This window comes from Enhydra lutris, unplaced genomic scaffold (genome assembly GCF_002288905.1).
Source record: "Enhydra lutris kenyoni isolate GAN:26980312 unplaced genomic scaffold, ASM228890v2 scaffoldscaffold27, whole genome shotgun sequence".
In the NCBI taxonomy this organism is placed as follows: domain Eukaryota; kingdom Metazoa; phylum Chordata; class Mammalia; order Carnivora; family Mustelidae; genus Enhydra; species Enhydra lutris.
The window spans coordinates 12,450,212-12,467,398 of NW_019154111.1; the positions used below are offsets into that span (position 1 = coordinate 12,450,212).

At 38.4% G+C, this 17,187-nt stretch overlaps 1 protein-coding gene across 3 annotated transcripts in view; it reads left to right on the forward strand.

Moving 5' to 3' along the window:
- LOC111152024 (transmembrane protein 209) overlaps nt 1–17,187 on the forward strand; it is a 31,617-nt gene continuing 14,430 nt past the window's right edge. Inside the window, exons 1-8 of one of the 3 annotated variants that reach the window (XM_022510296.1) lie at nt 1–117; nt 1,035–1,171; nt 1,325–1,383; nt 2,351–2,482; nt 2,972–3,213; nt 8,775–8,976; nt 14,476–14,651; nt 15,726–15,797. In XM_022510296.1, coding sequence (XP_022366004.1) covers nt 115–117; nt 1,035–1,171; nt 1,325–1,383; nt 2,351–2,482; nt 2,972–3,213; nt 8,775–8,976; nt 14,476–14,651; nt 15,726–15,797 — 1,023 coding nt within the window. In that variant the 5' untranslated portion in view covers nt 1–114. Of the gene's footprint in view, nt 118–260; nt 285–432; nt 596–1,034; nt 1,172–1,324; nt 1,384–2,350; nt 2,483–2,971; nt 3,214–8,774; nt 8,977–14,475; nt 14,652–15,725; nt 15,798–17,187 lie in introns of those variants that run through there. The other 2 variants (XM_022510297.1, XM_022510295.1) reach the window with 2 other exon arrangements.

Sequence of the window (17,187 nt, forward strand, 5' to 3'; positions counted from 1 at the left end):
GGTTCATTCTTCCGGTAACTGTGGTCCTGCAAGTCGGTTGCTTTCGCCTTCGCGCTCGGTTTCGCGCATGTGCAGTAGGGTGTGGCGCGAGCCACCGGCTTCCGGCCGAAGAACATGGTGCGTTTTGGGGGTGATCTTTGTGCTTCCTGGCCGCGGAGTCCACGCGGGCAGTGGGGTTGCCGTGACTGTGGATCCGGCGAGGGTTCAGCCAAAGGGGAGTGTGTCCAGGCGTCCCATCACCTGTAGTGGAAGGACGAAAGAAAGAAGCCATAGGGGTTGCTAAAGTTTGTGCTGGGAGACCCAGGGAGGGAATCTCTGGGGACTGGCAAGTTTTGACTCGCGGGCTGGGAGGCGGGAAGGGTGCTGCTCTGTACTCTATGGATGGAAGAGTCTTATGTTTGTCTGAGATGAGGCCTAGCGAAACAGAGGAAATATAAATCCCACGTGGGCCCAAACTGCACACTCCCCAGTCGCTCTCATTCCCTTCATACTACGAGTGTTCACCCTTAAAAAACTTAAATTCTTAAACTTTATCAGCATCACAAAACAGGGGTCCCTGGCGTGCGACAGGCCGAGTGCAGAGTTGTTCATGATGGTAGGCAGTTAATGGTTTCTGCGAGGAGAGTCTTTCGTGGCTTTAGCTAATATGGAGTATTTTCTCCCAAATCTTGGTATTTTGAGTTTCTTAAATTAGCCCTTGGGCTAGTCCTTGTAACATCCTTGAAAAGCACAGTACAGAATAATTGTGGATATAATCACCATCCTTTAAATACCAAAATAAGACATTTTTAATTCATTGGAAGTATTGTTCTCTGAAGTGACCAGCCAGTTCTCTGTTGATTACAATATGGTACCAATAAACTTATAATTTAGCGTTCCCTTTTCATATAATAATAGTAAAATGTAGAAAATTTTGAAAAGACATTTTAAACATAAAATGTGCAGTTTTTAGTTACCGTTATAAAGGACACAAGTTTCTTAAATGGAGAAGTGGTTTCTTTTCATTAATTCCGGTGCTTTTTATTTTTGAATAGATGCAAAGGGAGACAAATCCTAGTGCTTCCCTTATTGACAGAACCATCAAGATGAGAAAAGAAACAGAAGCTAAGAAAGTGGTTTTAGCCTGGGGACTCCTAAATGTATCTATGGCTGGAATGATATACACTGAAATGTAAGTTAATTAGCCAAAAAAAGTGAAACTTGAAGAGGTTAATGGTCGGTTCCACAGGTTTTGGTGTTTGTTTTGATTTGGGTGTTTGTTCTCTTTGTTGTTTTTGATTTTTTTTTTTTTTAAGACTTTGAAAAGCCTTTCTAATTTTTTCAGGACTGGAAAATTGATTAGTTCATATTATAATGTGACATACTGGCCCCTCTGGTATATTGGTAAGTAATTAATTTTTATTGTGATTTAGATATACTACTGATGAAAAACTGCATTCACGTTTAATTCAATTTAGTATTCGTCCCTGTATTCCATAAATATTCGAGTGTGTACTATGTTCCAAAAACTGGGGATACAGTAGGAAGGGAACAAGGTCCCTGCCGTCATGGAAGAAACGTTCTAGTCGAGGAAACAAATGAAACAGTACAATTCCAGGTAATCATTGGAGTTCTGCGATGAAAAACAATGTTTGGTGGTGGTGATTTGTTCTCTCTGAAATGCCTTCCCGACTTCCCTACCACTGCTCCTTTCACGAACAACCAGATTTCTATTCCATTGATGCCTTCCTGAGTTTACTTGTTACTTCCTCTGTCTGCTTCTCTCTGCTCTTGGGTAGTCCTGGGATATGAAGAGTCTTTATGGCCATTAGAGTGAATTCCATAGTCTAACACAGACATTAATGTGGAGTCTGTGATAGGGAGGTGGTGTGGCGAGGAAATAAGCGTGTTTTGGTACCTGCATACCTGACGTGTAATCATGAATAACTGGATGTGTGTTCTTGCAAAAGTCACTTGACTTCTGTAGCCAAATGAAGGTCAAAATATTTATTGTACAAGGTTGTAAGGATTAGTGATTATTTTTTTGGTAAGATTTTTTGATTTTTAGGTAACCTCTACACCCAGTGTGGGGCTTGAACTCGCAACCCTGAGATTGAGTCACATGTTCCACTAAATGGGCCAGCCAGGTGCCCAATAATATTTTGAAATTCACTAGTAAATGTCCTATAATGAACATTTATGTAATAAACATTGTATAAAGTATACATTCATTAAATGGTAACTATTATGAGGAGTAGGAAGATGGTTTTCAGTTTTTTTGTTGACTTGCTGAAGTTTGAAGAGTTTTGTTCCCCCCCCCTTAAATGTTCTGCCTCCCTTTTTAAAAATTTAACATATTGTTCTCTTCCAGAGCTTGCCCTTGCCTCCCTCTTTAGCCTAAACGCCTTATTTGATTTTTGGAGATATTTCAAATACACTGTGGCACCAACAAGTCTGGTGGTTAGCCCTGGACAGCAAACACTTTTAGGGTTGAAAACAGCTGGTAAGTGTTTTATATCTTTTGCAAAGGTGGGGGAAAGGTTGGCAATAAATCTTTCTCAATTTAATTTGCCCTTTTTATAGACTGAGCTGGAAGGGACTTCTAAGGCCGTCTGGCTCAACTATATTAAGCAAGTCTATAATAAATTGTCTTAAGACCAATGATTATCATTCCTATTTGTATAAACTGAATGGAAATAATATTCAACAGCCTCATGAAAGTTTGTTCTGTTGTTTAATTACAATTAAAATTAAATGACTCTTGTTGCATTGAAGCTAATCTCTTACTTTGAAATCTGTGGAAATGGTAAGCAACTACTTTGTGTCCTTAGGTTATGTTATGTAACTTAACAACCAAATCACTCTGTTACTTTCTCTTTTCTTGAGAAAGATTCAATTCATTAAATCTGTTCTTGCAGAAATTTTATTTACACATGCACACACATCTTTTATTCACTCATTTTTTATTTATTTATTCTTTCTTTCCTTCTAGTTGTACAGACTACTCCGCCACATGATCTGGCAGCAACCCAAATCCCTCCCTCTCCACCTTCTCCTTCAATTCAGGGTCAGAGTGTGTTGAGTTATAGCCCATCTCGTTCACCCAGTACCAGCCCCAAGTTCACCACCAGCTGTATAACTGGATATAGCCCCCAGCTGCAAGGTCTGTCATCAGGGGGCAGCGGTTCCTATAGCCCTGGAGTGACTTACTCTCCCATCAGTGGTTATAATAAGGTAACGAATCCTTTCTCTTGGCCACATTATTTTAGAATGGGGAGCTACCTTGAAAATCAGCAAATGAGTCAAAACTCATTTTCTTACTGAGGGAACTGAGGAACAGTGGGTAATTTTCTTGCCCAAATTCCCTGTTTAAGAGCCAAGAACAGAACCCAGATCCTGATACCTAGTCAGAAGTTCTTTATACTACACCCTAAGATGAAAGAAAAAATACTAGCTTTTGCAATGATAATGGGTTGAGGTCACCATCTAGGATCTTTCTGCAGGGTTTTTCAAACCAGTTGAGACTATGGTAATGTTTTACTTTAGTTTTTAAATTCATGTTTACCCTCTTTCTTTGCTTGTTTATGTGAAACGTTTGTATATCCTTATAAAATTTTAATGCTTTCTGGGACACCTGGGTGGCTCAGTTGGTTAAGCGTCTGCCTCCGGCTCAGTTCGTGATCCCAGGGTCCTGGTTCTTCCTTGGTGGGAAGCCTGCTTCTCCCTCTGCCTGCCGCTTCCTCTGCTCGTGGATGCCCTCTCTCACTCGCTCTCTCTCACACAAATAAATAAATAAAATCTAAAAATAAATAAGATTTTAATGCTTTCATCATGTTGGATTACCTCCTAAGCTAAGAGGAGTTGTGTAGTTGAACTCTTGAGGATGGACACCCCTCTCAAAAGGGAAGAATAGAATCATTCATTCCAGCTCCCACAGTTAAATGGGATATAGTTCTCATTTTTGGACTTGATAGAAGCAAAATTGACAAATTTGAAATTCTGACTCCTGCCTGAAGTGTAAGAACATAGAAGGAGCGTTAAAGAGATGGTCAGGGGCACCTGGCTGACTCAGTCAGTAGAGCATGCAGCTCTTAATCTTGCAGTTGTGTGTGCAAGCCCCATGTTGTATGTAGAGACTACTTTAAAAAAATCAGGGGTGCCTGAGTAGCTCAGTTAAGTGTCTGCCTTTGGCTCAGGTGTGATCCCAGGGTTCTGGGATCAAGCCCCACATGGGGCTCCCTGCTCCACTGGGAGTCAGCTTCTCCCTCTCCCCCTGCCTGTGCTCGCTCTCTAATAAATAAATAAATAAAATCCTTTTAAAAAAATCATTTAAAGGGCAGGGGTGGAGATAGTCACATTTTCGGATGCTCTCACTATTTAGACTAACATCTCTGTAGCTGCTAGTTAAATGAGGAATGTCTGGAAATGAAAACACACTGCCCTCATTCTTTACATAATATTTATTTGTTATGAAATTCCATACAACTGGGTACCTGATAATAATTTTGGCAAGTAATAGAATTTAGAACATCTTGTACAAGTTAAATATTATGAGGAAATGTATATATAGTGATAACTCACAACCCATAGGTAAATATGACTTGTAAAAATAGTTTTCATTTTCATAAGAAAAGAAAAATCACTCATATTCTTACCATCCAAACATAATTTCTGTTTAATGGCTACTTAATACTCATCTAATGGAAATACCATGGTTTACTCTTGAATAACTTATTTTTATTTCTTAGAAACTATTACTAATCTGTGCTAAATAGCTCTTTATATAAAGTTTGTAACATTGTTTATCTTTTTCTACTAGACTGTAACCTCAAGTACAAGATGGTGTGTTTTTATTCATCTGTGTTTTCTTAGCCCAGTGTATGGAATATAGATGCCATATAAGTATTTGTTGAATACAAACTAATACCTTGGAAAAGTTAATGAAATAGAATAATTATTTTTCTAGGGAGAAAATGCCAAGATCGACTAAGTAGAGAACCTAAATAAATATGGAAGAAAAATTTTAAACTTTAATCAAGTATACCTGCAGAATATATTAGAGCCTGAAATTTTGCTATTGAGTTCTTTTAAAAATTTTCAAGAAACAAGTTACTTTTAAACTTTTGATTATGAAAGTTTTCAGACATACCTGTACCCATCTTCAATAGTTACCCACATTCTATAGTGTACGGACAGCTAATTCTGATCCAGTAAAACATGTTAAAAGCATAAATTCTGTAGTCAGAAAATTGGATTGAAATCCTGGTAGGATCTTGAGTGAGTTACCTAACCTCTCATATCCAAAATTAGTACAGTAGTAATATTTACCTATTATTGAGAGGATAAAATAAGGTAATATATATTATGCATAAAATATGCCCCTTGAGTAAGAATAAACCAGTCAATGGTTTATTAGCCCCGTATGGTTTATATAGCCCAAATATCATAGCATATGTGAGGATTTTTTTTTAAATAGGCTCCACCCCCATAAGTGTGGAAGAGGATTAACATTTCTGTTTTCTTTTTTTTTTTTTTTTTTTTTTTAAAGATTTTATTTATTTATTTGACAGAGATCACAAGTAGACAAAGAGGCAGGCGGGGAGGGAGAGAGGGAAGCAGACTCCCTGCTGAGCAAAGAGCCTGATGCGGGACTTGATCCCAGGACCCTGAGATCATGACCCGAGCCGAAGGCAGCGGCTTAACCCACTGAGCCACCCAGGCGCCCAACATTTCTGTTTTCAAACATTATTAAACTAAAAGATTTTTTAATCCTTGCTTTTTGACAAGCTTATATAAATTGATAATGAAACCCCAATAAAAATAATTATCAATGTACTGGAGTAGATAGTTGATAAAATAGATAATACAGTGGCCAGTAATTAATTTTAAAGTGTTTAACTTCATAAGTATGAGGAAACACAAGTTAAATGTAAATTTTTAAAAATTCTTCTATATCAAATAAACTTTTTTTTTTTAAAGATTTTATTTATTTATTTGATAGAGATTACAAGTAGGCAAAGAGGCAGGCAGAGAGAGAGAGGAAAGCAGGCTCCCTGCCGAGCAGAGAGCCCGATGCGGGGCTCGATCCCAGGACCCTGGGATCATGACCTGAGCCGAAGGCAGAGGCTTTAACCCACTGAGCCACCCAGGCACCACCTCAAATAAACATTTTAAAGTAGTAATGCTGATGGATATATACCAAAATATGCCCTCCTATCAGTTTCTTCTGAATTGTATTTAGTATAACATTTTCATTTAATACAATGCAAATATGCATTTAAATGTTCATATGGTTTGATCTAGTCATTTCAGTTCTAGGACTCTCCTGAAGAACATCCTCAGAAATTAAGAGAAGACTTATGTACAAAGATGTTAATCATAACATTATTTACAGTGGCCAAAAATTGTAGACAGTTCGAATGTCTAGAATAAGAGAATGTAAAAATAAATTATAGTATATTTGTACAATGAAATATTATATAGCCAGTAAGAATATTTATAGGAAAATCGTTGGTTAATTTTTAAAACAACGATGAGGGGACACCTGTGTGTCTCAGTCAATTTCTGCTTGGGTGGTGATCTCAAGGTTGTGGGAAAGAACCCTCTGGCTCCACGCTCAACAGGGAGTCTGCTTGAGATTATCTCCCTGTCCCTCTTCCTCTGATCACCCTCACCAACGCACATGCTCACATGCTCTTGTCTCCATCTCTAAAGTAAATAAATAAATCTTTTTTTTATTTTAATTTTTTTATTAACATATAATGTATTATTAGCCCCAGGGGTACAGGTCTGTGAATCACCAGGTTTACATACTTCACAGCGCTCACCATAGCACATACCTTCCCCAATGTCCATAACCCAACCACCCTCTCCCTACCCACCTCCCCCCACCCCGCAACTCTCCGTTTGTTTTGTGAGATTAAGAGTCTCATGGTTTTTCTCCCTCCCGATCCCATCTTGTTTCATTTTTTCCTTTCCTGTCCCCCAAGCCCCCGATGTTGCCTCTCAACTTCCTCATATCAGGGAGATCATGTGATAATTGTCTTTCTCTGATTGACTTATTTCAGTTAGCATAATACCCTCTAGTTCCATAGACGTTGTCACAAATGGCAAGATTTCATTTCTTCTGATGGCTGCATAGTATTCCATTGTATATATATACCACATCTTATTTATCCTAAAGTAAGTAAATCTTTTAAAAATAAAAATTAATAAATAGGTAATAAAACTAAACAGTATTATCTCAATAATATAAAAGCAATAATGCATTGATTTATCTGTGTACATTTAAAGATTTGAACATAAAATATGAAAGGGGATTATATTATCTCTAGGTTGTGGAGTTAAAAGTATGGCTTACTTTCTTCAAACTCTCCATTTTTTAAAATATACATATATTGCTTCTTTTAAAAACTTTATTTTTTAGAATAGTTTAAGGCTTTGTAGCAGAACTGAGAGGAAGGTACAGAGACATGTTGTATACCTTTCGCCCCCACACAAGCATAGCCTCCCCCCAGCTATCAAAATCCCCCACCAGAGTGGTACATTTGTTACAGTTGATGAACCTACATTGGTACATCATTATTACCCAGAGGCCATAGTTTACTTTAGGGCTCACTCTCGGTGGTATGCATTCTGTGGGTTTAGACAAATATATAGTGACATGTATGCACCATTATTGTATGGTATCATAACAGGGTAATTTTACTGCCCTAAAAATCCTTTGTGCCCTTTCCATCCTCCCCGGTCCTTGGCAACTACTGCTCTTTTTACTTTGTCCATAGTTTTCCTTTTCCAGAATATCATATAATTGGAACCTTACAGTGTGTAGCGTTTTCAGATTGGCTTCTTTTAGTTAGTTATGTGCATTTAAGTTTCCTCCATGTCCCTCTCATGGCTTGATAGGTCACATCTTTTCTTTTCTTTTCTTTTTTTTAAAGATTTTATTTATTTATTTGACGGAGAGAGATCACAAGTAGGCAGAGAGAGAGGGAGAAGCAGGCTCTCTGCTGAGCAGAGAGCCTGATGGGGGCTTGGTCCCAGGACCCTGAGATCACGACCTGGGCCGAAGGTAGAGGCTTAACCCACTGAGCCACCCAGGTGCCCCTCTTTTTTTTTTTTTTTTTTTTTTTTTAAGTGGGACCCCCCGGTCGGCGGGTGGGGGGTGGAGTGGGCAGTGATGGGAAGAGGGTGAGGCACGGAGAATCTTAAGAAGGCTCCATGCCCAGCCTGGACCTGTCTTGGCTCTATGGAACTTGATCTCAAGACCCTGAGATCATGATCTGAGCCAAATTCCAGAGTCAGATGCTGAACCACCAAGGTGCCCCATAGCTCATTTCATTTTAATGCTGAATAATACTCCTTTGTCCCGCTGTATCACCGTTTATGTACCCATTCTCTGCTGAAGGATGCCTTCATTGGTTCCAGGTTTTGGCAATTACAAATAAAGCTGCTGTAAATTTCTGTATGCAGGTTTTTGTGTAGACATAAGTTTTCAACTCCTTTGGGTAGATACCAAGGAGCACAATTGCTAGATCATGTGCTGAGTGTAGTTTAGTTCTGTAAGAAACCACCAGCTGCCTTCCAGAGTGGCTATGTATACATTTTGCATTCCCGCCCCAGTGAATGAGAGGGTTCCAGTTGCTCCACATCCTCACCAACATTTGGTGTTGTCATGGTTCTGGATTTTGGCCATTCTGATTTTGGCCATTCTGATTGGTGTGTTACTTTTTGAAAGTCAAAAACCGAAACAGGAATAAATTTCGGTAAAGAAGAAGTTCTTTTATTTTGTATAGTTGGCAAGCTATAGTCCCTCTCCTTCTTCTCCATACCCTACTACTGTTGGACCAGTGGAGAGCAGTGGATTGCGATCTCGCTACCGGTCTTCCCCCACCGTCTATAATTCTCCTACTGACAAAGAAGACTACATGACAGACTTACGAACTTTGGATACTTTTCTTAGAAGTGAAGAAGAGAAACAGCATAGAGTTAAGCTGGGTACGTATGTATATTTTAAGTTAGACCTAATGTACATATATTTGGTGTTACTTAATGTTACCCTTAACTCATTATTTTCAATATTTTGATAGCTCTCCATAAATGTTTCTTTTTTACCTTGATAGCCTAGGAGAGAAATACATTTTGTTTTTATATTTTGTATAGTTAGAATTAAGCTTACCAAACTTAAAAAGTAAGATGTAGCTGAACCAAGAAATCTTGAAACTTCCATCTTCCTTAAGATTGAAAGCTTTTTCATATAGTTATACTTTGTATTTAAAAGTTGAGGCTATCAGTTGTTTTTAAATCAGTGCATAGCACCGCTTATTGAAGTGATAGTTGTCTCCTTTTGGTCCTTGAGAAGATTGGCGTGGTGGAGAGAGAATGGATTTACTCCAGAAGTGCTGCTGTTTTTTAGAACATTTTAAAACTTGTCTTTTAGTTTACTTTGGGAAACAATGTTAGCAAATCTTAATCTGTTTGGGGTGGATTTGATTATAACAAAGTCAATTATTTGAAACCAAATTAGGTTATTGAGCCAAGTAATGATTTTTTCCCCTCAGGAACTTTCACAGAAAGCACATTAGGTGCTAAAGCATGGCCACAATGAGGAAGTCAGTTATTGGACCATGGCTCTTTGTGTCACTTGAAATCTCTCCATTGATTTTTAATTTAATTTTGCCTGAAAGTGCCAGGAATGTCAAAGAAACAAATCAATATTATCTTGTTATTTGTTGATGCATGCTTTTTCTTCTTGTTAAATTTTGAAATATTTCAAGTTTACTGTAAATTATAGAGTATAATGCCATGCAAAGAACAACCTAGGTTGTTCCGTTGACGTATCTTGGTCTTATTGAGATATTTTCTGGGTTCCATTTTTATTTCTTCTTTGATCCTTTGCAGTTATTTAGGAGGGTTGTTGTTATTATTGCTTAGAAGTATTAGTAGTGATTGGTGTTGCTTTCCATTTCCAACATACAAAATGAAGGCTTGGTTATCTTTTATTTTTCCCCTAAGGGAATTGTGCTTCGGCTAGAGATTGTGAACTGTACCCTGTCAGTTCTTTGGTATCTCTTAAGACTTGCGTTTAGGCTTCCTGTGTGATCACTTTTTATAAATGGTTCTTGGTATGTTGAAAAGAATGCATAGTCTCTAAATACTGGGTCCCATGTTTGTTCATTGAACCAGACTTCTTGAAGGTGTTCTTAAAGTCTTTATCTTATTAGGGGCGCCTGGGTGGCTCAGCGGGTTAAGGCGCTGCCTTCGGCTCAGGTCATGATCTCAGGGTCCTGGGATCGAGCCCCGCATTGGGCTCTCTGCTCGGCAGGGAGCCTGCTTCTTCCTCTCTCTCTGCCTGCCTCTGTGCCTACTTATGATCTCTCTCTGTCAAATAAATAAATAAAATCTTTAAAAAAAAAAAAAAAAAAAAGTCTTTATCTTATTAATCTTCATCCACTTGATTTATTAGTTAGTAAGAAAGTCCATTAACAGTTCCCACTGATTGTCTTCCATTAAATGTCTCCTCGTAATTCGGTCAAATTTGCTAAATGTGTAGGAAATTATGCTAAGTGCATATAAATTCAGGATTGTTAATATCATTATGGCCAATTATTCCTTTTATCTTTATCTCTTAGGTTTTTTGCCTTCTATTTTCTCTGATATTAGCACAGCTGTACTAATTTTCTTTTGGTTAGTGTTTGCTTGGTGTATTTATGTCCATCCCTATACTTCTGACCCATTATCTGTAGGTTTTAGGTAATTTAGTATTTTGTATAAATTAATTTATAAATAGTATTTTGTGAGGAGCTACTAATAGTATTTTGTGAGGAGCTACTTTGAGGCTGTATAAATGTCCTCTTCTTCATCATATTTGACTTAGGTTTTTTTTTTTTTTTTAAAGATTTATTTATTTCAGAGAGAGAGCACAAAGTGGAGGAACAGGTGGAGGAAGAGGGAGAAGCAGGGCTCCCTGCCAAGCAGGGAGCCCGATGCAGAGCTCAATCCCAGGACCCTGGGATCATGACCTGAGCCGAAGGCAGACCCAGGCACTCCTTGGCTTAGCTTTAACATCCTTTTAAGTTTCTTTTCAAAATTGATTTTTACCGGGTGCAGTGGGTTAGGGCCTCTGCCTTTGGCTCAGGTCATGATCCCAGGGTCCTGGGATCGACCCCCGCATCGGGCTCCCTGCTCAGCAGGGAGCCTGCTTCCTTCTCTCTCTCTGCCTGCCTCTCTGCCTACTTGTGATCTCTGTCTGTCAAATAAATAAATTTTTTTAAAAATTGATTTTTACTATGTTGGTTCTCATAGGGGCTTTCTAATTCCATCATTCCTTCTTTATTATTCCCTTTTACATTTTTTAAACATCTTTTATGACAAAATATGCATAATACTTACCATTTTAACCATTCTTAAGTGTATAATTCTGTGGTGCTAAGTGTATTTATATTGTGCAGCCGCCTGTCATACTTATTTGCCGGCATTCTGTTGTGAGGTAGAGCTTTTCTTCTCCCCAGTAATGTCATTTATTTTGATGGTTAGATGGTCTCACATTTCACTGGTGGGATGCTCTGGCTTCTGTTTTGTTTGTTTGTTGTTGTTTTGTTTTACTTTCTAGCACCAAAAGATATTTCAGGCTCCTCTTGTACTTTCCCTGGTTAAGTGGCTCTGGAGTCGGTCTGTTTCTCCAAGGGGCCATAGTTGCTTTTAGTGGAGAATGATATTTAGAAATTAATGTCCAGGCCCTGGATATACCACTGTTGATGGGACATCACTCCTCTAGGTCCTCTCAACAGACAGCTAGGAATCTATGTACACACACACCTATTTGTATTTCTGTATCTGTCCATCTGTATATATTAAAAACCATGAGTTCATATTACTGCCTCCCAATTCCAGTCCAACTATACAGGGTTGATTCCAGCCTCCTCCCTTTTCATATTTGTAACTCCTTTCTCCAATAGTAAGAAACCAGGCACTCACTTTGGCTTTTTCTCACACATTTTTTTGCTGACTAGCCCCTCCATCCTTCATTAGTTCACACACATCTCCTAAGAACATGAACATTTTCCTTTCTAACTACAACATAATTAAGATACTAGTATTATTCATGCTCATTTTTCTTCAAATTGACCCAGTAATGGCCTTTGTAGCTTTTTTTTTTTTTTTTTTTTTTTTTTCAGTGGTATTTTTTTTTTTTTTTTTTTTTTTTTTTTTTTTTTTAACTGATGCAGGATCATGATGTTTACGTTTGAAGAGGTCAGCCTAGTTGTTTTTCAAATTTGGATTTGTGTGGTCATTTTTCATTATTAGATAAGATTAGAATCAGTTTCAATACAATTTTTTCGTAAGAATACAACATAGGTAGTGCTCTGCTCCTTTCAACATACCATATCAGGAAACACGTGATACCATTTTGTCCCTTTATTGGTAAGATTAAATTGGATCACTTGGTCAAGATGATGGCTGCCTTGGCTTTCCCTTTTATAATTAGTAAATAATCTATAGTGTGATACTTTGAGACTTGTGAATCCTGTTTCCCAGTAGCCTTTCACTGAGTGGTTTTAGCATCTGTTGATGGTCCTCTCTGAATTGAGTTAATGCAGTGGTAGTTGCAAAGTGGAGACTTCCTAAAACTTCCATTTCTTCCACATTTAGTAGTTTGGCATTCTGTTTTACCACTTACCCCACAGTTGGTTTGTTTTCGCCTGACTGTTTGCACTGACTGTTGGCTCTTTCTTCCCTAAGCGGTATCTGACTTGCTGTTTAACTCATTGAGTTTTTTAATTTGTTGTGGGTGTTTTCTTTTTCTCCCCCCCCCCCCCCCAGTTTTCAAGGTTTTACTTGGTTCTCTTTCAAATAGGCATGATTTGTTTTAGAGTATCTTGGTTTTGTTCTTGTGTTTTCCATTCTTTTTCCTATCTCAATCATTTTAAACATAACTCTTTAAAAGTCTCTGTCCAGAGGTGCCTGGGTGGCTCAGTTGTTAAGTGTCTGCTTTTGGCTCAAGTCATGACCCCAGGGTCCTGGGATTGAACCCCATGGGCTCCCTGTTCAGCGGGAAGCCTGCTTCTCCCTTTCCCACTCCCCCTGCTTGTGTTATCTTTCTCGCTGTGTCTCTCTCTGTCAAATAAATAAATAAAATCTTTAAAAAAAAATCAAAAAATAAAAATGAAAATCTCTGTCCAATAGCTCAGTTATCTAAAGTTCTTAGAGATATAATACTAACATGTTTGTCTTGTTGATTCCTTTGCTTGAAATCGTTTCCTCTTCTGATTTTTGTATTTTTGTTTTTGGTAAGCTTATCTGCAGTAGGGTTTTATTTATCTGTGCTTTTCTGTCCTGAGAAAACTGGATAGAAGCCTTGTCTCCTCCTAGCAGTTTTGTATTTCCCTCTGCCAAGTGCCTAAGGAGTATCACTGACCTTGAACTAACTTAGGTAATTTCTGAGCTAGGAGGTTCCTGGACTTCACATGTAGTATAAATGGGTATTCTAAACCCATACAAAAATGAATAATTTTTAAATCCCTGTATGACCTAAGACAGACAAATTTCCTTGTTATTTCCTGATGCCAGTGGACAGATTTTTTTTCTTACCTACCAAAAATTTGGCCCGTGAGGTTCCTGGCCCTTTGCTGGGTACAGGGGATAGAGGTAGAAGGGTCTCAGTCCAGCTCTACCTGTGCTAGGCCTATATCCTCATTATCAGTTCCCACTCAGGCAGTGAAATCCAAGCTGATAGGTTTCCCAAAGCCTACAGAACTCTCCACAGCAGCCACAGCAGCAGTTCACAGGGATGCTGGGGTAAAATAATACTTCCTGCCCTCAAGGAGCTCAAACTCTGTTTTGGTAGAAAGACAAACTATAACCTTAAAGTGTGACAGGTACTCTGGTAGAAGCTTCTAGAGGATTAAGTCCCCATATGTAACTATTAACATTTCCTGAGAGTAAATGTGTAAATTTAGAAGTGTAATCGTCAGTCTCTTTTAATACAACACAGGAGTTATTACGGGCTATAAAGAGAACGCAGTGTAGTACAGGGAAAAGCGAGCCTAGCTGCTGACCCGGAGAGTAGTTTATTAATAGGAGACTGCAGTTGTCCCATTCAGAAAGAGCCACTAAAAATTCAAGCAGGGAACTTCCTTAGCCTATTTCTTTCCTGAAGAATGGTGTCTTTTGTTTCTTGCTGAATCATTTGAAAGTCTTCGAAAATGAAACAAGCTTAATTTTACAACAAAAATAAACACTTTCAACCATTTAGAGTTCTTAACGTGATATTGCTCAGTAAATGTTCTTTAGAGAAATATGTTCTTTAGAGAACACATTTTAGCATAGGCTAAAATGTGTTCTCTAAAGAAAAGTGTCAGGGAGAAGAATCCCTTGGGGCTTTGTCTTCCTTGGTTGCCCTTGCCTAGGTGCCTAGATAGCCAGCATTCATGAGCTAACTCTGGATGTCAGAATTACTACAGCGCACACTGATGCTCTTTAAATTCATCATTGTAGGCAGCCCAGACTCTACCTCGCCTTCTACCAGTCCCACTTTCTGGAACTATAATCGTTCTATGGGAGATTATGCACAAACTCTAAAGAAGTTTCAGTATCAACTTGCCTGCAGGTCTCAGGCCCCCTGTGCTAACAAAGATGAAGCTGATCTTAGTTCTAAACAAGCAGCAGAGGAGGTAAGTGAGAAATAAAAATGACAATATTTTTTAAAATCAATTATTTTTATTAACATATAAGGTATTATTTGCCTCAGGGGACTTAATATTTTTGATTGCAGATTGTTAGAAAGTCTCTTCTACTTCTGGAACTTTTTTTTAATGTAATCTTCACTTTTTTTTTTTAAGTTTTATTTATTTGAGAGAGAGAGCACAGGCAGGGGGAAGAGCAGAGGGAGAGAGAAAGGCAGACTCCCCCCTCAGCAGGGAGCCCGACATGGGGCTCAATCCCAGGTGGTATCATGACCTGAGCCAAAGGCAGATGCTTAAGCCACTGTGCCACCCAGGCACCCCTGTGTTCTTCACTTTTACTGGCTAGAAACATAAATCTGGTGCATATTAAATAGTGGAGAACACCTGTTGTACCTAAAGCTGATTTATATTATACACTTTTATTCTTTATAACACATAGTTGACATTACCATCCTGCCTAAAAGATTTTTCTGCATTTATTTATAGAAAGATATCTCAAGTATCTATTTTTACTTAATACATAAGACTCTTGCTTTTAAAATACACTTGGATTTGGGGTGCCTGGGTGACTCAGTCAGTTAAGTTTCCCAACCCCTGATTTTTGGTTCAGGTCGTGATCTCAGAGTCCTGAGATCCAGCCTGGCATCAGGCTCCACACTCAGTGGGGAGTCTGCTTTTCTCTGTCTGTCCCTTTCCTTTTGCCCCTCCCCCTGCTGCCCTCCCAAATAAATAAATCTTTAAAAAAAATAATAAAATATACTTGGTTAGAAAATTCAACAGTCTGTAACTTCATCATTTTCATACCAAATATAAGATTTTTATTTGTTCATAAAAGCAAGAATGTTCTTGAAACATACCAATGTAAGGAAATTTAAAGATGTGTCTGCATGAATAGCAACCAAGTGCGAAGTTAGAAAATTATCACTATTAATTAGATCAATATCAATGTTTGTAAAGTTGTTTTTCAGATATTTTTCCACGTATTTTTGAGAGTGGAAGAAAATGACTAATTTCTGGCAGGATTTTTCCTCACTGATTGTTCATTTTAAACATTTTTAATAGGTTTGGGCAAGAGTGACTATGAATAGACAACTTCTTGATCATATGGATTCATGGACTGCTAAGTTCAGAAATGTAAGTTCTGACATTACTCTTTGGTTAATACTAGTACCTCTTAATATGCAAAGTGTGTTATTAGAATATAATTTAGAGGTGTTAATTACTAACTAGAATTATCAGAATTAATTATTATTAAAAATACAATATGGATGGCACATGTGTAAGGATAAACACATTTATCTTATGGTGTCTGCTTTCATCAGGTTTTTCTTCTCTCTGTATTTAGTAAATCCATTTACTTTGAGTAGATTAAGGGATAATATATTTAGTTATTACGAGCTTTTTCCCTTTACCAGCAGCTCAATTTTATTTTACTTTTTTCTTTTTTTTTTTTTTAAGATTTTTATTTATTTATTTATTTGAGAGAGAGAGAGAGCGCCATGAGCAAGGGGAGAGAGAGAAGCAGGTGGGGCTTGAATCCCAGGACCCTGGGATCATGATCTGAGCCAAAGGCAGACGCTTAACCCACTGAGCCACCCCGGGCACCAGTAGTTTAGTTTTTCTTTTTTTTTTTTTTTTCCATTTTATTTTTACAAAGAACTTTTCTTTTTTTTTTTTTTTTTTTTTTTTTTTTTTTTTTATTTATTTATCAGAGAGAGAGAGGGAGAGAGAGCGAGCACAGGCAGACAGAATGGCAGGCAGAGGCAGAGGGAGAAGCAGGCTCCCGGCCAAGCAAGGAGCCCGATGCGGGACTCGATCCCAGAACGCGGGGATCATGACCTGAGCCGAAGGCAGCTGCTTAACCAACTGAGCCACCCAGGTGTCCCTACAAAGAACTTTTCTGTCAGAACCTATTATATACCCAGAAATGCGAGGGAAGTGAATGAGGTCATCGCCTCAAAGAACTTTAAGTTAGAGAGAGAAGGTAATATATACTGGAATCTACTTCAGAATATTTCAGTTTCTTTGACTGTTTTTGGAGAAGAACCCTCTCATCTTTGGCCTAGAGGTTGGGAAGGCTGACTCATCCAGAGCGAGTGAGTTCCCTTGTTTTCAGCGCTGCCTCTTTCCCGCTCTGGAAGGTACTAGAAGGTCCCATGTTCTGAGGACACATGAGCCTTCCTCCACTCAGGGCTCCATGTAGATTCTGCAGAGGCTGCTACTACTTCCCCTCCCATCCTTCAGCACTCATGCATCCACTCTACATCTTCTAGAAATCATTGAAATCACTTGTGCTCCTCTTTTATTCTTTTACTATAATTTTAATAGAGTATCGAGAGTAAGTGATGAAAATTGCAGCCTATTTTCTTGAACTAGAAGCCTGGATGTCTTTCTTAAACAAAAATTCCGTCAAGGGGATACAAGGGAACATAGTCCTGAACCCCTTAGGTAATTTTGTTGCAGCCCAAGAGTGGCTGGTAAGTGGAATGCATTGAATACATGTTGGAAGAATGAATAAGTGAAA